This window comes from Ahaetulla prasina, chromosome 7, assembly GCF_028640845.1.
Source record: "Ahaetulla prasina isolate Xishuangbanna chromosome 7, ASM2864084v1, whole genome shotgun sequence".
NCBI lineage: Eukaryota > Metazoa > Chordata > Lepidosauria > Squamata > Colubridae > Ahaetulla > Ahaetulla prasina.
Genome location: NC_080545.1, coordinates 56,191,329 through 56,216,815, shown reverse-complemented (window position 1 = coordinate 56,216,815; position 25,487 = coordinate 56,191,329). Strand labels below are relative to the sequence as shown.

At 35.2% G+C, this 25,487-nt stretch overlaps 1 protein-coding gene across 2 annotated transcripts in view; it reads right to left on the bottom strand.

Moving 5' to 3' along the window:
• The window catches only part of LRRIQ1 (leucine rich repeats and IQ motif containing 1), a 114,770-nt gene extending 91,787 nt beyond the window's left edge, over positions 1 to 22,983 (bottom strand). Inside the window, exons 1-8 of one of the 2 annotated variants that reach the window (XM_058191446.1) lie at positions 22,953 to 22,983; positions 21,375 to 21,514; positions 14,639 to 14,750; positions 13,324 to 13,418; positions 9,921 to 10,038; positions 9,311 to 9,540; positions 3,297 to 3,371; positions 220 to 1,620 (exon numbers count right to left, since the gene is read on the bottom strand). In XM_058191446.1, coding sequence (XP_058047429.1) covers positions 220 to 1,620; positions 3,297 to 3,371; positions 9,311 to 9,540; positions 9,921 to 10,038; positions 13,324 to 13,418; positions 14,639 to 14,750; positions 21,375 to 21,509 — 2,166 coding nt within the window. In that variant the 5' untranslated portion in view covers positions 21,510 to 21,514; positions 22,953 to 22,983. Of the gene's footprint in view, positions 1 to 219; positions 1,621 to 3,296; positions 3,372 to 9,310; positions 9,541 to 9,920; positions 10,039 to 13,323; positions 13,419 to 14,638; positions 14,751 to 21,374; positions 21,515 to 22,672 lie in introns of both variants that reach the window. The other variant, XM_058191445.1, reaches the window with a different exon arrangement.
• Between the last annotated feature and the right edge of the window lie 2,504 nt (positions 22,984 to 25,487).

Here is a 25,487-nt window from a genome sequence, read left to right as displayed (position 1 = left end):
CCAGCTTAGGTTACATTGCAATCAAATTGGATTCTGACCCCACTTACTGAAAACCACTCTTTACTGAGTGCAAGAAATTCTCCTGGACATTAAATGGAGGATTGTGGGCCTTCCTGCAGATTAAAACCTGCATAACTTTCAGATAACTAGAAAAAGTCACTATATAAAAATACTAATCATATTTACAGGGCATTTGATAGATTTCTAGCACTGATTTACCTGTTGTAGAGAACTCGAAGGACCCGCCTGAATTATCATAGTAGGACTCAATGGAGGCATCTGGTCAGATGAGCATTTCCGAGGTTTGCTTCTTTCAACCATTTTCTTTGTCTGGTGTTCCTGATAAACTCTGGACCAAGATTTATATGTTTTCATCCAAGCCAGTCTTTTAGTTTCAACAGAATCAGATACAAGTGGTTGTTCAAAGAAATTGTTCGAGTTCTCACCTTTGGCCCACTGATTATTAACCTCCTCATGAATTTCTTTTGGAGAAAAATCTATTTTACTATTTTCTGAAGCAGAAGATCTGGTTATTTTACTAGTGACCTCAGAATCTAACTGAACATGAAGGTAGTGTATGATACTTTCCTGATTAACTATTACACTGGTTTCAAAACTAAGAGCATTTGTGTTGCTATCTTGCTGACCTTCTGCAGTTTCTAAAGATGTTTTTACATTATCCTCCAATGATTCTTCATTATTTATCTCAATATGTTCTTCTCTTCCTGATTTTAACTCTTCATCTTTACTTTTTCCAATATCATTCCATAATTTGTCATTCTTTTGTTCATTTGTTTCTTGTTCATTTTGTTCCTTGTACTTTTGGTCTGGTGTTTGTTTTAAATGGTACTTTTCCATAATTAACTTTTTTGGGTCGCTATTATCTTCTTGTTCTTTTAACTTTTTAGTTTCTTTTTCTTTATTTGTTATGTCTGAAGCTTTATTTGTACTTGAGGGTTCCAGTATTATTGCAGCTCTTTTTTCCTTTTTTCCTTTTACATTTTCAAAGGTTTTACCTTCCTCTTCTGATTCTATTTTGTTAGCTGCATTTTCAAGTTCATCTCCTTTCTGGATTTTTTCAGTTGTGTTTTCTACTTCCTTTTTTATTTCTTGTTCTTTCTTAGTTTGTTCAGTAACTTCAGTTATATCTTGAGATTCAGTACTCTTTGCTGACACAAATTCTAGTTCGTTTTTTTCTACATTTTTCAATTCTCCAATAATTAATTCTCGTTGAAGTCGCACAATTTCTTTCTTTTTTTCATATTCTTCATGCCTTCTCATCTTCTCTTCATTTTCTTTCTTCTCTTTCTCCTCTCTCCTCTTTTTTTCTTCCTTCTTTTCTTCCATTTCTTCTAAAGCCCTCTTTTTCCATCTTTCCTCCTTTTCTTTCATTTCCTTTTCCATTATTTCTTTCATTTCTCTTTCCTTTTCTCGTTCTTCTCTCTTTTTTTTCAAGACAGGACCAAATCTTTTGTACATCATGAAAGCCCTAAATGTTGTCTGAATTTTTATAGCTGCCTTATTCTGCTGTTCCACCAACTGTTGTCTTTCTTTTGCTTTCTGTTCTTCAAAGGCCTTTTTTTCTTCTTCTATTTGTGTATGTAATTTCATAATGAATTCCTGTATTCCAACAAGACAAGATGCTTTTATAAGAAATAGCACAGCTATAAGCTGGATATCTACACATTAACACTATTTCTATGATGAATTTACATATCTGCAAATCTCATTACTTTCTGTTTATCTTCCATGTTTCCCATTTATATTCTAATATTATATTGCATTCTTGACTTTCCACTTGACACCCAAAAGATTCTACTGGTCCAAAATATAGCAGTGTGAACAATGACAGCCAGGTTTCAGTTGCCACAGTTTCCTTCTGGGTTAGGTTTAGTGTTCAATTCAAGGGGCTGATTGTAACCTATAAAGCCCTACATGGCATATAGAGCCTTGAGGGATCACCTATCTCCCATAGTATCTTTCCAGTAGATTCATCTGACAGAGTCGGCATACTCCAAATTCCTTGATTTAAGCAAGACATCTACTAGGATCCCAGAAGTGCACCTTCTCTGTAGCAGCATCTGCCTCTGGAGTGGTGCTCCTCCAAGATTCAAACAGCTCCCAACCTGGTGGTGTTTCAAAGAGGCCTGAAGTCCTGGGTCCTTACTCAAGCTGTTGGTGGGGCTGACTGAAACCCACTTTTAACTTGGGTTGTTTTCTCGTTTCTACCCAGTTTGTTATTCTGCCATTTCTCCCCCACCTTTGGTTTCTTGTAATTTTCACGATGAGATTTCATATTTTAAATTTGTAAACCACCTAGAGTCAGTAGGAGTTGGGTAACATATAAATTTAATTAATGATAAAAAATAGAGTCAAAATGTATAACTGGGCCAATATTATTTCTAAAAAAACAAATCATTCTTGATATTAGGTGGGTTTTATCAGCTTCTCAGTGATTTTATGGTATAAAGGAAACTGTGGCAAATGATCAGCATTTACTTTATGTTCTTGCCTCTTCCCTATTCTGTACTGATTATTTGGATTTCAACTCTTCTTTGGTTTTTGATTTAATGGGATTACTAAATGAAATTCTACACTGCCTTGACCTTACCTTTTAAAATTCAGACCAGTTTTTCATGGAGAAGGGGAGAATAGCAGCATGATTTTAAAAAAAATTACATTCAGGCTAACCAAAGAGTCACTGATACAGCTTCTCCAAGATTTATCATGCAACATGTTAAAAATTCATAAAATTATAACATTAAGAATAATTTCTATGGTATAGAGGTTTATTTGCAGGTGGAAAAAAAAGCAGCTCCATATTTTTATAAAAGTGAAAATGTTACTTTTTTTTCCAATACTGAAATATTATTTAAATATTTTAGGGTTTCAAATTATAACCTGAAAGGATTTGGATGAAAGAATACAGATGTGGAGACTCTTTTTCTAATATGTTCTGATTCATACCCTTGAATTTTCAGTTCATCGCCTAACCATATTATACCTACAAATCAGATTCTACGTTGAATTTGAAATTCTGACTGCCATTTACCCTATGATTTGCAGAAACCACAGTTTACTATATTCTTACAATAGTAAACTACAATTTGCTGAGAATCATACAAATAGCAAGGAAGGAAGTATGCAAGAAGGATGGAGTCTATACATTCATTATATGTTTTAATCTTCCATATCATTCAGTTTGATTTTAGCACAATTTATAAGCCAAACCATGCAGATTGCAGGGATGCATGTCCCATATAAGTAATTGGGAACATTCCTGAATTCTAAATTACCTCATGTTCTTTCAGTTGTTCTTTCCAAGTCTGTTCTTCCTTCAGCAGTTCCTCTTCCATCACAGTTTGTTGTTTCTGTATAGAGTATAGACTTTTGTTGTCATTATTTTAATTACAGTAATATTGGGATTTAATTATTCTCTGGAATCAATACATTATGCGGTCCCACTACAGTGGAATATTTTATTTCCATTGATTTCAAGAGAATAAAAATAACATTTCCCCTCTTTCCCATACCAAAATCATATTGAAATATCAGGATAATATTTCGTGGAAAGAATAAAATATATATTTAATTTCTTCTCAATCCTTTTATAGGATTATATCTAATACTATCAATAGAAATATATTTTGCAATCCAGGCTAATATGCAACTAAAAATAACATTTGTGAACAGAATCCCTCATTTTAAGGAAGGAAGGAAGGAAGGAAGGAGTCCCATTTACAAATTAATTGAAGAATTACTCCAGAAAAGACAGGAATGTACATGAGTAGGATTCCTGAGCCCCAAATTATACAGTTAAATATTGCAGAAATTATTTTTCAAAAAGCAACATTATAATATCAAAAACAGAATTTCCTCAAAATGTTTTTAAAAGGCATTTACAGATGGGTACTTTAAATGGAGAAGCTGTAATTTCCAGAATATATAAATGCATATCCATTAGTTCTTTGTTATTCAGTCACTAAGTCATGTCCAACTCTTTGTGACCCCATCCATCAGATCAGATCTCTGTAAATATATTTATGCCATTATACAAAATGAGATGGAAAAGAATAGAAAGTGACAGAAAATGAAGTTTTTGTACAATCTAATATCCTTCCAGAAAATCTTTTTATACTATTCAAAGTCACTGTTGTGAGATAAGCAAATAAATAAATTTAGTTTCCTGGCTGCTAATATTTTAAATAACATTTTTGAAAACTATGAAGTTCTGATTTGTGAAGTTATCAAAGATAAATAAGATCCTTTTTGTATTTATCAAAAAGGTGGTTGCTTTTAAAAATCATTTTAAATTTTTATCAGTTTTACTCAAGAGTAAAACAGCAATATATAGGTTAAAGTATTGGACTATGAACCGGGAGACCCAAAATGTATGTCACTCTCAGACACTGAAGTTTATTGGGTGACTGAGGGCCAGTCACTTTCATTAAGCCCAAAGTTGTGGGGAAAATAGGAGGAGCTCAACACTTTGAATTTACGAGATCAGTATTATAAAAGGTAGATCAGTATTAAAATGAATAAATTAAGTTAATGTTGACAAAGAATATTTAATCAGTGATTAACACATTAGAAAGAATCAAAACATCTACATAGGTTACATGTAGGACTTGCTATTAACAGAATCCTCAATGTATGGTGTTGATCCTTATGAAGCTAAATTGGTAATACAGATAGTCTTCAACTTACAACCATTTGTTTAGTGACTGTTCAAAGTTACACACTGAAAGCAGTGACTTATGACTGTTTTTCACACTTAAAACCATTGCAGCATCCCTACAATGATGTAATCAAAATTCAGATGCTTTGCAACTGGCCTGTATTTATGATAGTTGCAGTGTCTTGGGTCATGTGATCCCCTTTTGCAACCTTCTGATAAGCTACGTCAATGGGGAAGCCAGATTCACTTAAAAACCATGTTACTAACTTAACAACTGCAGTCATTCACTTAACAACTGTGGCAAGAAAGGTCGGAAATATTCAAGTTGCACATAAACTTTCTGTTCCTGAAACTATTGTATGTGACCTGTCCACTAACACCACACTTAGATTCATACTATGCTACAGAGCCCCTGACTACGACATCGCTCATGCAAATACATTAACCTCACTACTAACATGGGCTACCTCTTGCCCATATCCTCTCATCTTCCTTGGTGACCTAAATCTACCTTCTATAAACTGGATAACAAATGAATGTACAACCGAACCAATCCATACTACACTATACAACGGCGTTACAAACCTAGGTCTTGAACAACTAGTAACTAACAATACAAGACTCAAGAAATGCCTCGACCTCATCTTTTGTAATAACACAAACTCAATTTATGGACTACAAATAAAAGAACCCTTTTCCAACAGTGACCACTGCATGATAGACTTTTGTCTCAATATACGCCCTCAAATAAATTGTCATAACACTAGTACTCCAAACTACAATTTTAAAAAAGCCAACTATAACCTTATAAACAACTATCTCTCATTTCTTGACTGGCAAAATCTATTCTCAACCTGTATCAGTGCAGAAGACCACTACAAAGTATTCCTACTTGAAATCAATAAAATCATCAAATTATATGTACCACAAATCACCACCAAAAAAACCACACCTAAAAACAAATTACCCATATCAATAAAAAAGCTTCAATCCAAAAAAAAATCCCTCTGGAGAAGAAACAAAAAAGGCTATGTAGTAAACTTCAAAAACCGCTACAGAAATATTTGCAACCAAATAAAAATTGAATGTAACATTTACCACACCAAGCAAGAAGAAGACCTTCTACGCACTAATTCCAATCGTGCTTTTTATAATTTTGTGAACAATAAACTTAAAGAAACAAGATCCATTCCACCACTAAAAGAATCTAACGGCAAAGAATGTACTGATGAAACAGTTAAAGCAAACCTCTTTAACACATTCTTCGGCTCAGTTTTTGTAAACAGCAATGGCTCATATCCGACATTCCCCAATCGTACTAAAAATGTTAACAACGACTTAACACATATAGACTTCACAGAAGATAATGTTGAAAAAGCTCTTCACAACCTGAAACCATCATTATCTATTGGACTTGATGGACTATGTGCATATTTTTAAAAAAAACTTTCAATTAATATAGCAGAACCCCAAGCATAATCTTTAATAAAGTTTTCACGACTAGTTCCCTTCCCAAACTCTGGTCTCTAGCCACAGTCATCCCTATCTTCAAAAAAGGAGATCCCAGCCTAGTTGAAAATTACAGACCTATCTCTCTATGTTGTGTCTCATGCAAAGTAATGGAATCTATCATAAACCAATCCATCACACTCCACCTTGAAACAAACAACCTACTCTCTAATAAACAATTTGGTTTCAGAAAAAAATTATCATGTAACTTACAACTTCTTCACTGCAAAAACATACGGACTACTAGCATTGATCAAGGAAAAGCAATAGATGCAATCTACATAGACTTCTGCAAAGCTTTTGACTCAGTAGTACACGATAAACTTCTCCTAAAACTAAAATCCTACGGCATTTCAGGACCTCTTCACAATTGGATAAACGCCTTCCTGTCAAACAGACAAGTAGTGGTCAAAATTGGCAATGCTCTATCAAATCCTGTTCCTATCAAAAGTGGCGTTCCCCAAGGCAGCGTTCTTGGACCAATGCTCTTCATACTATACATAAATGATCTCTGTGACCTTATCTCAAGTCATTGTGTTCTCTTTGCTGACGATGTCAAACTATTTAACACCACTAACAATACTTCTACCCTTCAAAAAGACCTTGACTTTGTATCCAATTAGTCTAAAACTTGGAAACTCCAAATCTCAACCAGCAAATGCTCAGTCTTACATATTGGAAAAAAGAACCCCAACAATAAGTACAAGCTCGATGGACATTTCCTTACAGATGACCCCCACCCTGTTAAAGACCTTGGAGTTTTCATATCAAATGACCTAAGTGCCAAAGCCCACTGCAACTACATAGCAAAAAAGGCTCTAAGAGTTGTAAACCTAATTTTACGCAGCTTCTTTTCCAAAAACTCTATTCTACTAACCAGAGCATACAAAACATTTGCCAGACCTATTCTTGAATACAGTTCACCTGTCTGGAACCCATATCATATCTCTGACATTAATACAATCAAACGCATCCAGAAATATTTTACAAGAAGAGTTCTCCGCTCCTCTGAAAACAACAAAATACCTTATCCCACCAGACTTTAAATCCTGGGATTAGAAAACTTAGAACTCCACCAACTCCGACATGACCTGTGTTTAACTCACAGAATCATCTATTGCAATATCCTTCCTGTAAAAGAGTACTTCAGCTTCAATCGTAATAATACAAGAGCAACAATAGATTCAAACTTAATGTCAACCGCTTCAAACTTGATTGCAGAAAATATGACTTCTGTAACAGAGTTGTTAACGCCTGGAACCCACTACCTGACTCTATAGTCTCTACTCAAAATCCCAAAAACTTCAACCAAAAACTGTCTACTATTGACCTCACCCCATTCCTTAGAGGACAATAAGGGGCATGCATAAGAGCACAAAAGTGCCTACTGTTCCTGTCCTATTGTTCCCTTTCATTATATCAAATTAATATAGTTATTGCATACTTTTACTTATATATATGTTTTTCTTTTATGATGTGTTGTTGTTATGTCGATGTTTACATATACTGTTGTGACAAAATAAAAAAAAATTGAGGCAAAACTCACTTAACAACTGGAAGTGGAAATTTTGGACTCAATTGTGGTCGTAAGTCACGGACTACCTGTATCTACATATATGTAGTACAACGTGGGCCAGAGCCACAGGAGGGAGAGTCTCTTCCACAACAAGCAAAGAGACAAACAGGCTTGGAATCTGTGATATGCCTAAAGAGAGAAGCTTTACTCCCCTCAGCAGTTTGCAGGGTATACCTAGTAGTTATGCAGGTAACTGCTTTGGTCTGGCAAGATTTCTGTCTACAGTAACATGCAAGTAACAATAAAGAAACTACTTTGAAGCAACTTCTTGTGTTGTTCTTGGTTCTTTGTGTCTGACAATATAGAAACAAATTGTTGGCAGGCTCCAGGAATAAAAAAAACTTGCAAAAGTAAAAACCTAAAGGGATAAATATCTTCAAAATTCCAAAGAGGACTGAACGTGCTCAGTCGGTAGAGAATCTGACTGTTCAATGAAATAACAGGAAATAAAAGAGATATATCCTGAAAAGAGCACTTCACATAGTAATAATTCCTTGCAAAATCCAGTTGCTACAGTTTATATAAAATGATCTATAAGTATAGTTACTTTATTCTAAATATATAAACACAGACAATACATCTATCATTCAAAAAGACCTTGATCATCTAACCACTTGGTCTAAAACTTGGCAACTCCAAATCTCAACCAACAAATGCTCAGTCTTACATATTGGAAAAAAGAACCTAAACACTAAGTACATACTTGATGGACATTACCTTATAGATGACCCCCATCCCGTTAAAGACCTTGGAGTTTTCATGTCAAATGATCTAAGTGCCAAAGCCCACTGCAACTACATAGCAAAAAAAGCTCTAAGAGTTGTAAACCTAATCTTACGTAGCTTCTTTTCTAAAAACACTACACTACTAACCAGAGCATATAAAACATTTGCTAGACCAATTCTAGAATACAGCTCGCCTGTTTGGAACCCTCACCACATCTCTGACATCAATACAATTGAACATGTCCAGAAATATTTTACAAGAAGAGTTCTCCATTCCTCTGAAAACAACAAAATACCTTATCCCACCAGACTTGAAATCCTAGGCTTAGAGAACTTGGAACTCCGTCGCCTTCGACAAGACCTAAGTTTAACTCATAGAATCATCTATTGTAATGTCCTTCCTGTTAAAGACTACTTCAGCTTTAATTGCAATAATACAAGAGCAACCAATAGATTTAAACTTAATGTCAACCGCTTTAATCTAGATTGCAAAAAATATGACTTCTGTAACAGAATCATCAGTGCTTGGAATACTTTACTTGACTCTGTGGTCTCTTCCTATAATCCTAAAAGCTTTAACCAAAAATTTTCTACTATTGACCTCACTCCATTCCTAAGAGGACCATAAGGGGCGTGCATAAGCACACAAACGTGCCTACCGTTCCTGTCCTATTGTTTTTTTTCCTTTTCTTCTTCCTATATATATATATATATGCTTATACCTCCTATTATTTACTCATATATATGTTTATATACTATATAATCTTTTTGTATGATGTTGTGACAAAATAAATAAATAAAATAAATAAATAAATATATTACCGCATTAAACATTTCTAAGTTCAGCCGTTCATTTTCAAGTTCTTCTTGACGTAGTTGTCGTCTTTTCTTCTCTTCTTCGTTTTGAGAGATTTCCATGTCCTTCTTAGCTTTCAGTTGATTCATTTTTTCTTTCAATAGTACTTTTTGCTCTTCCAACCAATACTGATACTCCTGCTTGCACTTTTCTTCAACTTCTTGGAAACTAAAGTTAATGGGTATGTCATTGGCATCTAAAAGAATACATATATACATAAATATATTATTTTCAGTAAAATTATATCATTAATTCATAATGATTTTAAGGGATTTGCATGCATTAAAATTAAGAGACACCTATTTCTACAGGCTACATTAGAGTTGCCTCAGACCACAAGATGCGTGGCAAATCAATTTGACAATATATTAATCATTTGCAATACTAAATAGATTTAAATTTAATAAAGAAATACATTTAAAGATCAATTAGGATAGTGAACTTGGTGCCCACTATTTCATCAAAGTGCCTAGGGGTAAAAGTAGCCTTTGGAGACCTGAAAGAAAGAAAGGTGTTCCTTAATTCTGATTTAAGACAAATTTAATGCAATTAAAACTTGCTTGCTTGTTTATTTACCTGTCAAAGAATAGCCATCAGCTATATTGTTAGAAGAAACATCCTGATCGGTTTTTAATTCAATAGTATTGTCTGATAACTCGCTCATCTGTTCCTCATCTTCTATTTCAGATAATACCTAAAAACCAGCAAATATGTTGAACCTTAAAATTATGAAACCTCAGTACTCCATAAAAGGATTTTTTATTGTTTAGATTCAGAAAATTAAAAAAAACAGGCATTTTTTGTTATGAAAAAAACCCAAAACGTCTAGAGCACCTGTATCAACCACAATCCAAATATTTTTGTACAAAGAGCAGTTAGAAAAGTAGCACTCCTATGGCTCAATTGTTTGGAAGAAAGAAGAGTTGGATTCACTCCCTTATTCTTCTTTATGAACTGCTGGTCAGAGATATCATTAATTTTCTCACAGGGATTTTTGTGTGCAACCCCAACAGCTGGATCTGCATAGGCAGGACGGGATTGGTTTGCATTTAAGATTTTTTAGTCAGTTAGTGGCATCTGATTTAGAGGTGGTATTCAGCAGGTTCTGACCAGTTCTGGAGAACCAATGGTGGAAATTTTGAGTAGTTCAGAGAACCGGTAAATACCACCTGTGACTGGCCCAGCTCCATTTATTCTCTGCCTCCCGAGTCCCAGCTGATCGGGAGGGAATGGAGATTTTACAGTATCCTTCCCCTGCCACACCCACAGAACCGGTAGTAAAAAATTTTGAATCCCACCACTGATCTGATTAATGAAGATTTATTCAAAAAAATAAATGTAAAAAATGCCTCCAAAACATTTATGGTTTGACACGATGCACTATACTGCCAAAATTTATCTTATCCCTTTATTTTTTTAAATAGAAAAAATGTGATAATATGACAAGTTTATTAACCAAAAGGAATGTAACTACATCTTAAAAAATAAACCATTTAGATATGAGCCAGCAGTGTACAGCAGCTGCTAAAAAAGCCAACACAGTTCTGGGCTGCATAAACAGAGGGATAGAATCAAGATCACGTGAAGTGTTAGTGCCACTTTATAATGCCTTGGTAAGGCCACACTTGGAATACTGCATTCAGTTTTGGTCGCGATGTAAAAAAGATGCTGAGACTCTAGAAAGAGTGCAGAGAAGAGCAACAAAGATGATTAGGGGACTGGAGGCTAAAACATATGAAGAACTATTGCAGGAACTGGGTATGTCTAGTTTAATGAAAAGAAGGACTAGGGGAGACATAATAGCAGTGTTCCAATATCTCAGGGGCTGCCACAGAGAAGTGGGAGTCGGGCTGTTCTCCAAAGCACCTGAGGGTAGAACAAGAAGCAATGGGTAGAAACTGATCAAGGAAAGAAGCAACTTAGAACTAAGGAGAAATTTCCTGACAGTTAGAACAATTAATAAATGGAACGACTTGCCTGCAGAAGTTGTGAATGCTCCAACACTGGAAATTTTTAAGAAAATGTTGGATAACCATCTGTCTGAGATGATGTAGGGTTTCCTGCCTGGGCAGGGGGTTGGACTAGAAGGCCTCCAAGGTCCCTTCCAACTCTGTTGTTGTTGTTGTTGTTGTTGTTGTTGTTGTTGTTATTATTATTATTATTATTATTATTATTATTATTATTATTATTATTATTATTAGGAGTTGATGTACATGTATACATATTTCCTCCCACAGAAATGTATATGCAATCCTATACATCTGTTTTGGAAGCCAGCCACATTAAACATGTAGCTAATCCAGGCTAAAAAAAATTACAACAGGGCTTATTGGCTGTTGGTAGACATTTGGTCACTAAGTATCACATCAGAATTTGGGGACAGGCTGAAGGATCTATAAAACATGTCGGTGGGACTGGGCTTTAGAGTGGACCATTAGGGCGTCATTAGCTCTTTAACTATTTTATATGTGTTTTACCCCTTGTAAAATTCTTTTCTTCTGTATTTCATACTAAAATGATAGCAGACATGAATAAAGAGGGTTCTGCAGACCACTAAAAAGGACTCAGAGTTCATAGATTACCAACATCTGGCTTATTGTTATGAGAAAGTCATAAAGTGATAAAAAGTGGGAATATTTAAAGATTAAAAAAATATATGTACAAGTTTTAAAAATCGAAACAACCTTTAATAATCTGAATATATTTTACATTTTAAATTTCTTCTTACATCTGCATCCTAATTTCCAATTAAAATTATTACAGTATACACTATTTAAATAAAAACAATTTAAGTTATAAATATTACTTACATATTTTATTCAATGATCTTAGACTGATACTTGTCAGTTCAAATAATTTCACTTAATTGTGTGAAGATTAAATAAAAAAACTAATTTATACAATTCTGTTTTGGGTACAGATAATAACTTAATGGCTTACATATATTTCTCAGAATCTAGAAAATCCAAATCTCTGCTTCAATTATTCCCACCTTCCCCTAAAACTAGGTATCACTGCAATCATTATCACCCAATGGATCACTACGTGGACAAAGAATCTTGCTGATAAAGCAGTCTTTTCCATTCTAAATACTCTCAAATATGTGGACCTGAACTCCCAGAATTCTTGCTAGTGGTCATTCTGGTTAATGAGTGAGATTGAAGTCCACACGAAAAGGAGACATTTATCTTTCCTATACTCAATTCCTAATTAAAATCATGGTTATAATTGTCTGAATAAAACATACGTCTTAGATGATCTAGCCCCAAATGTTTAAAAAACAAAAGATTAAAGAAGCTTATCTGGTAGTTAATTAGTTCCACTGAACTAAATCAGGCTCTTTTTAGCAAACAAAGAGAAACTAGTTATTTATTGATAGTGTAACTTAATTTTAAGCAAAAACGAAAGCAAAAAAGCCCTCTAAAGATATACTTTGCAAAGATTATTAGCCCTTAAAACATCTGTTCAATACTCAAAAGCCTCAGATTCATGTTTCATGCACTGTTTCAAGCAATAAGAAATAGAGGGCCTGTGTGGCTCAGACTGGTAAGACAATCTGTTATTAACACAGCTGCCTGCAATTACTGCAGGTTCTAGTTCCACCAGGCCCAAGGTTGACTCAGCCTTCCATCCTTTATAAGGTAGGTAAAATGAGGACCCAGATTGTTGGGGGCAATAAGTTGACTTTGTATATAAATATACAAATAGGATGAAGACTATTGCTATAGTGTAAGCCACCCTGAGTCTTCGGAGAAGGGCGGGATATAAATGCAAATAATAAAAAAAAAGAGTTTGCTTGTTCAGATTCAGCTGAACGATTCCTTTTCACCAACATAATTTGATTACAGGATAGCATAAATTGGTCTCGCTGAATTTATTGCAATTTCACACAGTAGAAAATATTAGTGCTATAAAATGGGGCAGAGGGATAAAATGGTGCAGTTAAGTACATGTATTTTAATATATATATATATAATACCCTTTTTTTCAGTTCTTCTGGATCTTCATTATATTGAGAAGCTAATTCAGCTAAATATTCCGAAGCATTATTAGGAACAATATAATAGACATCACCTGCAAATGAAGAAACTGTTACTCAGACTTTGAGAACACTCATGTTAATTCCTGAATATTCAGATGAAACATTTCTTGCAAGTTAGTTGAATTTCTGATGAACATAATTCTATATCTCAAAGATAACAAAATTAAACAAAAATGAAATACGGTACTTCAGACAGTTTCAGGCAATCTACTTAGCATTTTCTTCCAAGTAGACATGCAATTTTCTTTTTGCTTCTTAACTGCCAATTAGGGTATTGGTGTCCACCCAATAGTCTTGAAACAACTGCATTTTAATTTTATATCACTTGATTTATCATGAACTTGCCAAAAGATAGACGATCAAAAGCATCACTTCAAACTACAGGATTGCAAAAAACCTCCCAGGACTTTCATTGTCTAACAAACAAAAAAATGAGAGAACACAACCCTATTCTCCCTATTTTGCTGTAATAGTCAGTCTATCTGAAATTATTATTCATTTTTCTACCCCATCAAGTCAAAGCTTATAAAGATCTCATACCAAATCAGTTTCTCTTCTTTAAAATATATTTAAAAATAATACAAATACTGCAGAAAGTGATACTAAGAAATAGAAAAATTTACAGTTAATTTCAATTTACAAAAATCAGAAGCACTAAGATATTTTCAGTGTTCTCCTTCAATAAGACTTTTTTTTCTCCCTAGCATTTTCATGCAAGTACAAGGTTTGCTTTTTAAAAAAAACAACAACCAAGTGTTGATCCATTGGTTGCGACAGAAATTGATTGACTGACTTGTTGCCCAAGCCTGCTGTTGTGGACTAAGAGAGAGTGACTAGCCCAAAGTCATCCAGTGGGCTTTCATGCCTAAGGTGGGACTAAAACTCACAGACTCCTAGCTTTTAGCCTGGTGCCTTAACCACTAAAGCAGACCTTAATAGGACAAATTGGTTAAATTATTATTCTTCCTCACTGTCCTCAAACACTCACCAGCAGTTTTTTCCCTGGAACCCAGTTATTGAGAAAATAGGTAAGCCCTAACATGTGATCACTAGACAGTTGAACAGAAATTATGCAGTAATATATTACTTTGTCTCATAATATTCTGTTTCAGAATAAAAATAGTGGTCTATTATTTGTAGAAATACATATTACAATAGTTGAATGTAGATACAAAGTAGGGTTACTTGAAGAACTTTTACAGAATATATGCCATATGCATATGAAAAAACATTTTGCTAAATCACTACTTACTTGAGAGTTCAACATTTTCCAAATCTTGCAATAGAAGCTTTTCTGCATTTTGACTTCTGCTTCTCACAAAATCTAAATACTGGAGAACAGATTCTGGTAATTCTTCTGGAACCTAGATGTAGATTTTACATTATATAAAATTAACAGTTGCTACTATTAATCATGCTTAAATTAGATTTGTCTTCAACCTATCCCTACATGTGCAAGATAGAACTAGAATTTTTACAGCCAATATTTAGTAGCTCTGTTAGACAGTACAGTAATTTTAGAAAGAGGAAGAGGGAAAATTGAATTAGCCCAATCTATGCTGATAGTTCGAAGAAAAGTTTGACTTACTCTCTTTTTAAGATAAAATAAATTACTGAAGGGAGTACAACTAAACTGTTTAATAGTGCACTTTTATGTATATATGTATTCTATTCTATGTATATTGACTCAGATTTCTGTCTTTAATTCATATATAAATAGCCCAAGCACGTGGAAGGGCTCTGCAGAGCCCACCATGATGTCCAAGCCTTGCCTATCAATTTATATTCCCCAGCTCTACCCTTAACCTCTTTGGTGGCTGATGGAATGCAAGTCTATTAGTCATCTCTTAATGCATATTTCTGAAAGCAGAATAAGATTCTTCTGGGAAAGAAAATGAGACAGCGAAGAAGTGTGAGAACATTCTCACATACCCTGCCCCCTGCCATTTGCTGCAGATTCTAAATGGCTCCCCAGACATCACTCTCCCCAGACATCATTCTCTATTTGAAAAAGATTATCTACTCTGAATTTAAAAAAATCACAAGGATATTCTCCTCTTCCATAGGGAAACAAACAATAAATTTAAATAAGATTTAAAATGGTCTTTACTGTTGCCAAAAGAGAAATAAGCATAAATGTCTTTGCCGCCTATCTTGCCATGGGGCTACTCTAGGTGGCTTACAAAAATAAATAAATAGTGAAATAAAAAGAAGTGTAAGCATAACAAGAGTAAACTAATGGAACAATAGAATAAACAATGAAAAAAAAAACAATGATACAGTAATATGAAAATAAAAGATGGATAGGTGGGGAAGCAGGGAGCGAGGGTTGATATCAATCTAGTAGCCACCTCTACTCTGGTACTCCCCCTTTGAGTCCCCAGGCCAACTGGTAGAGCCAGGTATTCAGGCTGTTATGGAAGGTTGAGGTTGGAGGCAGATCTCACTTGGAAAGTAGGATGTTCCAAAGGGTAGGTGCTAGGGCAGAGAAGGCTATTCTTTTTTTTTTTTAATTTTTTTTTTAATACAAACATAAAAACATCATCCATCCAAATACAGTGTGTCGGTGGATTGGTTACAAGTCTTTTGTGCAATTTCAACATATACAGTATTTATCTTTGATTTATCTAATCTTACATTTTATCATCCAATATATATCCAAACGTTTTAATCAATTGATCTTTTAATTAACTATAATATTTTGTTCTCTCATTTCATATAAGTTATTCTAAATTAATATTTTATCTTATTACATCATTTATTCCATCATCTTAAATCAATTGTATCATTCAAGAAATTTTCCCTTGGGAAGGCTATTCTTCTGGATCCCAATAGTCAGAGTTCTTTGACCGGTGAGATCTGAAGTAGGCCCTTTCTGCTGGCACGAATGCAGTAGGCTTATCCTAGTGGGACATTTCAATTCATCAAGTAGCCTGGATCTATGCCATTAAGGGCTTTAAAAGTCATAACCAGCAGTTTGTGGAGCAGTGGTATAATATACTACATTACAATATATATATTGTATATAGACTAATATACAAATATATATATATATATATATATATATATATATATATATATATATATATATATATATATATATATATATATACACACACACACACAATATATATATATATATAAATACGCTATATATATATAAAAAATATATATACAGTATGCAACACTTACAAACCTAGGTCTTGATCAGGTAGTAACTAACAATACAAGAATCAACAACTGCCTTGACCTCATCTTCTGCAACAACACAAACTCAATTTATGGACTACAAATAAAAGAACCCTTTTCCAACAGCGACCACTGCATGATAGACTTTTCTCTCAATATACGCCCTTACATAAATCGTCATAATAACAGTATTCCAAACTACAATTTCAAAAAAACTATGACCTTATAAACAACAACCTCTCATTTCTTGACTGGCAAAATCTGTTCTCAACCTGTATCACTGCTGAAGACCACTATAAAGTTTTCCTCCTTGAAGTCAATAGAGTCATTAAACTATACGTACTACAAACCACCACCAAAACCAGAAAAAGCAAATTACCCATATCAATAAAAAAGCTTCAATCAATAAAAAAGCTTCAATCAAAAAAAAAAATCCCTCTGGAGAAGAAACAAAAAGGGCTATGTAGCAAATTTCAAAAACCGCTACAGAAATATGTGTAACCAAATAAAAACTGAATGTACTAATTACCACACCAAGCAAGAAGAAGACCTTCTACACACAAATTCCAATCACGCTTTTTATAATTTTGTGAATAATAAACTTAAAGACTCAAGATCCATCCCACCACTAAAAAATTCTAACGGTAAAGAATGTAATGATGAAACAGTTAAAGCAAACCTCTTTAACACATTCTTTAGCTCAGTCTTTGTTAACAGTAGTAGCTCTTACCTGACTTTCCCCAATCGTACCAACAATGAGTACAACGAACTAACACATATAGACTTCACAGAAGATAATGTTGAAAAAGCTCTTCACAAACTGAAACCATCTCTATCTATTGGGCCTGATGGACTATGTGCATACTTCTTAAAAAAACTTTCCACTAATATAGCAGAACCCCTAAGCATAGTCTTTGAAAAAGCTTTCACGACCAGTTCCCTTCCTAAACTCTGGTCTCTAGCCACAGCCATTCCTGTCTTCAAAAAAGGAGACCCCAGCCTAGTTGAAATTTACAGACCAATCTCTCTATGCTGCGTCACCTGCAAAGTAATTGTTCTGTCCCCCCTCGCCTCCGTCCGAGCGATGGCTTAATTAGCTGGCACTATCAGCTCTGGCCGCAAACTAGGGAGCATCTGCCAAGTGTCTCTGTTATCTCCCTCGACACCGATGAGTCACCCAGGAACAAACAGTACTTCAGCTCTTAGTTAAGCAGTTGATTTTCCTGCTACAAAGAGGCACAGCAACTCTTGCTGCCTTTATATCCTGTGGGGTGTGGCTCCATGACTCAGCACTTCCTAGGCCTGCCCCACCCATGCTTCTGTTGTTCCCGCCTCTCCTGCCTATGAAACCTAGGGTCCAGTCAGGCCTGATTGCCATCAGTTAGGTCTGGAGGCATGGCCTGGGGGGGGGGAAAGAGTCAGGGGACGGAGGCCTCGTTATCTCTTCCACCTGGCCTGCCTCTGGCTCCTGGAGCTGAGCCAGGAAAGCTGGTGCTCCAAGGTAAGTCCTGACGGCCCTTCCCCCTCACTTTCCAAGTCACTTTCTGGCAGGAGGGCCGGATCGGGGGGAGCAGACACAACAGTAATGGAATCAATCATTAACCAATCCATTACCCTCCACCTAGAAACAAACAATCTACTCTCTAATAAACAATTTGGTTTCAGAAAAAAATTATCATGTAACTTACAACTTCTTCACTGCAAAAAGGGCCTCTGGTGGCTCAACAGACTAAGCAGTCTGTTATTAACACAGCTGCTTGCAATTACTGCAAGTTCAAGTTCCACCAGGCCCAAGGTTGACTCAGCCTTCCATCCTTTATAAGGTAGGTAAAATGAGGACCCAGATTGTTGGGGGCAATAAAAGTTGACTTTGTATATAATATACAAATGGATGAAGACTATTGCTTAACACAATGTAAGCTGCCCTGAGTCTTCGGAGAAGGGCGGGATATAAATTCAAATTAAAAAGAAAACAAAACAAAACATATGGACTACAAATCTTGATCAAGGCAAAGCAATTGATGCAATCTACATAGACTTCTGCAAAGCTTTTGACTCAGTAGTACATGATAAACTTCTCCTAAAACTAAAATCCTATGGCATTTCAGGACCCCTTCACAAATGGATATCTGCTTTCCTATCAAACAGACAACAAGTGGTCAAAATTGGCAATGCTCTATCAAATCCTGTTCCTGTCAAAAGTGGCATTCCCCAAGGCAGCGTTCTTGGACCAACGCTCTTCATATTATACATCAACGATCTCTGCGACCATATCACAAGTAATTGTGTTCTCTTTGTGTTCTCTTTGCTGACGATGTCAAACTATTTAACACCAACAACAACAAAGTCAAAAGACCTTGACTTTGTATCCGAATGGTCTAAAACTTGGCAACTCCAAATCTCAACCAGCAAATGCTCAGTCTTACATATTGGAAAAAAGAACCTAAACACTAAGTACAAGCTTGATGGACATTACCTTACAGATGACCCCCACCCTGTTAAAGACCTTGGAGCTTTAATATCAAATGATCTAAGTGCCAAAGCCCACTGCAACTACATCACAAAAAAGGCTCTAAGAGTTATAAACCTAATCTTATGTAGCTTCTTTTCCAGAAACTCTACACTGCTAACCAGAGCTTATAAAACATTTGCTAGACCAATTCTTGAATACAGCTTGCCTGTTTGGAACCCATACCACATTTCTGATATCAACACAATTGAACATGTCCAGAAATATTTTACAAGAAGAATTCTCCACTCCTCCGAATACAACAAAATACCTTATGCCACCAGACTTGAAATCCTGGGTTTAGAAAATTTAGAACTCCACCGACTTCGACAGGACCTTTGTTTAACTCATAGAATCATCTATTGCAATGTTCTTCCTATTGAAAACTTCTTCAGCTTCAATCACAACAATACAATAGCAAACAATAGATTTAAACTTAATGTTAATCACTTCAAAAAATATGACTTCTGTAACAGAGTTATTAATGCTTGGAACACATTACGTGACTCTGTGGTCTCTTCTCAAAATCCCAAAATCTTTAACCAAAAACTATCTACTATTGACCTCACCCCATTCCTAAGAGGTCTATAAGGGGCGTGTATAAGAGCACAAACGTGCCTACCGTTCCCTGTCCTATTGTTCCTCTTCATTATATCCAATTAATATAGTTATTACATACTTATGATCATATATATGCTTATATGTTATATAGTTATTTCATGTTAATGCTTATATATACTGTTATGACAAAATAAATAAATAAATAAGTAAGTAAGTAAGTAAATAAGTAAGTAAGTAAGTAAATAAATAAATAAATAAATAAATAAATATGGGCCATATTACCCCCAAAGACTGTTCTTGCTACTGCACTTCAAATCAGCTGAAGCTTCCAAATGGATTTCAGGGGTAGCCCCAAGTACAGTGAATTTAGTAATCCACATGAGAGATGACTAGAGCTTCAGTTACTCAGTGCAGGGAGTCAAGTTCCAGGTTGGGCGCAGTTGCTGTACAAACCAAAGCTGGGCAAAGGCTCTCCTACTCATATCCACCAGCTGTTCTTTGAACAGGAGCCATGAATCCAGGAGAACTGGATCTGAATGAGGTAATGCAATCTGTCCAGAACTAAGGATGATAAAAACTCAAATTTTGAGGCTCCATGCACCCAAAACCATTTGGACTTGCTAGGATTCAGATGAAGCCTGTTGTCTCCCATTCAGGTCACTATAGCCTCCAGGGACCGTCACCTGGTGACAGATGATCTCACTCAGCTGCTTCACATAGATGTTAAATAGGAGAACAGAAAGTACTGAGTCCTGAGGGGTGTTGCAAGTGAGCAGTCAGGGAGAGGATTTTTCACTCCCCTATTTGGGATTGGCCCTGGAGAAAGGAGGTGAACCAGCACAAAATTGTACCTCCCAGCTCCAACAACCGTAGCTAGTTCAAAAGGATACCATGGTTGATGATACTGAAGGTCGCTAAAAGGTCAAAGAGAGTGAAAATGGTTGTATTGCCCCCATCTCACTCTTGCCACAGATCATCCATAAGTGTGACCAAAACTGTCCCATAGCTGTGTCTGAATCCTGACAGAAAGGGGTTTAGAAATCCATTTCATCCAGAACCCCCTGAAGGTGCCAAGCAACCATCTTTTCAATCACCTTCCGTAAAAAGAGAAGATGGGAAATTGGACGAAAGTTGTCGAGGCAAGTAGAGCTGACAGTTTTTAAAGAAGAGGGATAACCAGGCCCTCCTTAAAAGGTTCTGGGAATACCTCCTTTTGCAGTGAGGAATTTACCACTGCATGAACCCATCCACTGTTGGTCACCGTTCTGGAGATTTTCACCAGCCAGGAGGGACAAGGATCTAATTCCTAGATTGGAGTCAGAAAAAAATAAATAAAAGTAGATCTCTAAAAGGTTCAGAAAAGATAAACCAAATTGGAAAACAAAAAGCATTCTACATGAACAGACTATATATACGGTATGTAGCAAGGGGGCTAAATGATAAAACATGTGTGACATTATTACACAATGTTGCACCTTACATATTTGTGTCCTTATGTCTGACACAGATATGTAATAGCTACATTTGCATTATGATAAATGTGTGTCACCATTTAAGCATCATAATAGTTTGTTGTACATGTTTCAATACACAGACACAAAATGCTCTGTAAACTTTCATTTTATCAGTCAGTCTGGGAATGATATTCACATACAGAACATGACAGATTATTTTATAATGTTAACACAGTGAAATCTTTCTATTGTTCCTATTCTTCTGGAATACTTACTGTTTCACTATCACTTGAACTTTCTGCTGATAAATCAGTATCACAATCATCTGCTTCAGATGAAGAATAGTTAGTTTTCCTCAACTCAAGTTCTATTTCTTCTTCAATTCTTACATCATCATACACTTCTTCCATCCTTTCTATTGTAAAAACAAAGAATAAAATAAACAAATATCTGTGTATGCATCTATCTACATCTATATACACAAATTATTCAATGTTATATTTACTGTTATCTTTAAGCCTTTAATTACAAAAACTGTATTAAAATAAAAAGAACATGTCTCAAAAATAGTGAATGTAGTGGGAGAAAAAATAATTAAAATGGGCAAAATCTTAAAGTTGAGAAGTAATCATTCTTGAGTGAATATTTAACTAGCCAGACATTAATTGGATAACCTGTAAAATGCTTATTAGTACATAAAAGAAAAGATACGTTCATCAAGGTACAACATTTACAACACAAATGATGGTCAATATATCAATATAAATCATAAGGATTACCAGCAACAAAGTTACAGTCATACAGTCATAAGTGGAAAGAGATTGGTGATGGGAACGATGAGAAGATTAATAGTAGTGCAGATTTAGTAAATAGTTTGACAGTGTTGATGGAATTATTTGTTTAGCAGAGTGATGGCATTCGGGAAAAAACTGTTCTTGTGTCTAGTTGTTCTGGTGTGCAGTATTCTGTAGCGTCGTTTTGAGGGTAGGAGTTGAAACAGGTTGACTCAGCCTTCCATCCTTTATAAGGTAAGTAAAATGAGGACCCAGATTGTTGGGGGGGCAATAAGTTGACTTTGTAAATATACAAATAGAATGAGACTATTGCCTTACACACTGTAAGCCGCCCTGAGTCTTCGGAGAAGGGCGGGATATAAATGTAAACAAAAAAAAAAAAACAGTTTATGTCCAGGATGTGAGGGATCTGTAAATATTTTCACCGCCCTCTTCTTGATTCGTGCAGTATACAGGTCCTCAATGGAAGGCAGGTTGGTAGCAATTATTTTTTCTGCAATCTGTTTTTTCTTATGTGTGTTTATGTCTCTCTCTGTGTGGTGCAAATGGAGTTGCAACTGCCATCTATTAATAAAATAGAAGCGTTCGAGTTTATGTTCAAGTAACACCAATCTATCCAGTTTCAGGCTATCCCGATTTGAGGTGGCATGTGCATAATTCAGTTAAATATGAACGACCAGAAAGCAATTATTCTTTCTCAAGGTAACTATTACATTGGCAATTGGCATAGAAAGAAAGATATCTGCTTTAGCTCAGACTTTCAATTAATTCGTGCCTACCCTGCCCATAGAGCTCCGCTTTCTTCTAAGTGCGTGAGAACTACCAGTTCCATGGTGCCTTTGAAAAGCAATCCTTAAAAGCTTAATTGAAAGTATGCCGTTGAATGCTGGGAGTCGTAGTTTTGAATTCTGTTTTCAGGTAAAAGATTGCCCCGTATCATCACGACACTTAAAAAATATTCCACGACCTTTTTTTAAATTTGAAGATTAGAATAATTCCCGTTCTCGTTATTCAGAAACCCTTGGTCTTTACTTGTTTCTGATGTCGCTAATCACCAACCTGATTGAGAACGCAAGACTTCAGAGCAGCGAGCTTCACTGTTGTAGGAAGTGTAACCATAGTAACAGGAGACGTGAGCGCTTACGTCTTTGCTATGGAAGCCCAAGGCGGCCAGAATAGAAAGAAAGCAAAGAGGCGAGTGGTGGAGGGCCAGTGACTTCTTTGTTGAGATATTTCTACCCCTTTTTGTTAATCAAAACAGACATTCGTTTTGCAATTTCGTGTCCTTTCGCGAACAGAAACCTTACCCCGATTTTTGACTTCCCTTTCCCTTCCCTGTTGAAAAGTAGCTAGCTATAGTTAAGACTATTAGGAAACACTATCAGAGCAATAGTTAATGAGCTTAATGTATGTAATGCTTTTATGTCATTTCAAAGCTTAACTTTCAATTGGATTTTAAAAATTATTTATTGGTAAATAATGTTTATCATTACATTAGCAACAGTTGGATGGAATGGATGGAACTATCAACCATAGCAGGAACATGTAAGATCTTTTATCACTACCACTATCCCTGCAAATATCTTTAAAATTAATCAGGCCTTCTCATAAAATAGTATTTGAATTCTGTAGCATAATTAAGAAAGGCAAATGAAAAACAGAATCCAGCTTCTACATTAAGTATGATCCTCCTGCTTAATTTTAGCTTTGATTAAGATACTGATATATTTTACTAAATTTGTTTAAAACATTTTTTTAGAAAAATATGATACATTAAACTGAAGTATCAGTTTTTCAAAAATACCCTGATATGTGTCACAATTCAGTTGTGTTGGAAAAATGAATAAGATGTTAACTTCTATATTCAGATGCTAATGGGGAAAAAAAGTGAAAAGAAAAGAAACTCTTCATAATAAAATATTTCTTAAATATCTTCATTGGAGTTTTCCTGGTGAGAAGCAGTTATATAATTGTATAATGAAATATGATCATATGTTCTACCTGTAGCATCAGTCAGATTTTCAAGTATTAAGTCTTACATTTCTAGTATTCAAAATCTTTAGATTTCATTTAATAGAAACTCTTGGGTGAGTAATATGCTTATATGTGTAGTTTATAATTACATTTTAAAAAGACAAATTTACTATATTGATGCGTTTTCCATCAATCATCCTAGTACTGACCTCCCACAAGGTGGCAGCATTGTGTTATAATGCCTATCACATTAAAAATAAAACTGATTCAGTTACTGGCTTTCTTGTCACTGCATGATGCCCTTCACCATGTAAAAAGATGTGTTCAGAACCAATGAAAGAAAGGCTACTTTAACTTAAAAACAGCATTGTTAGATAAAAAAGAAAGTAGGAACCCCAAAGACTTTATTTTAAATAATTTTAAACTGCAGCTATTTATATCCATTGCTTTATCATAAATTGTGGGGAATTTTCTCATGCTGCAGCAGCTGTTGGGGGAAGGCATAATTTATGGTGCTCCTTATACAGCAATTTCATGTTACACGCTGACTCTTATTGTAGGTCTCAAAGAAGAAAATCAATACTACCTGAACAGCTAGAATGCAGTTTCATGATGGTCTATAATAAATAGTAGCAACATTAGATAGCCATTCAGGAGATGCCCAACATTCATGTGAGTATTTTTTTTTTTGAAGCAGGGATAATTCTTCCTTGAACTGATACACTATTCCATTCTCTTTACCTAATTTAAAGGAAAAAGGAGATGTGCTAACTCAGCTTTCCCCAATTTGGATCTCTTCATTTATATTGGGATTGCAACTTCCAGACTTCCTTGAACCATGTTTGTTTGTTTGTTTGTTTGTTTGTTTGTATCTAGCCTTTGTTATTTGTACAAATAATTCAAGGTGGTAGACATATCCAATATACTTTTCTCCTCGTATTTTCCCCACAAATAAACAACCCTGTGAGGGGTTGGGATGAGAGAGAGTGACTGCCCCAAAGTGATCCAGCTGACTTTCAGGGCTAAGGCAGAGCTCTTGCTTTCTAGCCTGGTGCCTTAACTGCTAGACCAAACTGGCTCTCTTCAATATTCAGTATCTCATTTTATGAGATGGGAATTTTTTTAAGTTTCAGACCAAATTCTTTGGACATTCAGACCAAAATGTAGAGAACTCCAAAGTCTGTGGTAACTTAATAGCAATTGGTGGTTTATTTCTTTTTGCCTTATAAAGACAAGGCTTATGGCCCTGAAGATGGTTCAGAATAATTTGAATATGCAGTGGGGTTGTGCAAGCTAACAATTTGGTATGTCCTCATTCCTCAAGTCTAATATTCCTTGTCTGAAATTTCCATGATGAAAGTGATGAAATAATTAACATTTGTCCCTTCCCTCAATGATGGAAATATTCTGTATGGATAATATTCAGATTTGCATATCCTTTTCCTTTCCTCTTTCCTCATAATTGACAGGAAATAATGGACAGTATAAAGCTATCTAGAAATCAGTGTATAATGTTATCTCAGACTTCAGCTTTAGTCTTGAAAATGTATGTATGCATGTATTTAAACAATTTGTAAAGGAGTCCATATCATGAGATGACAGTGTATGGAGATTAAAATC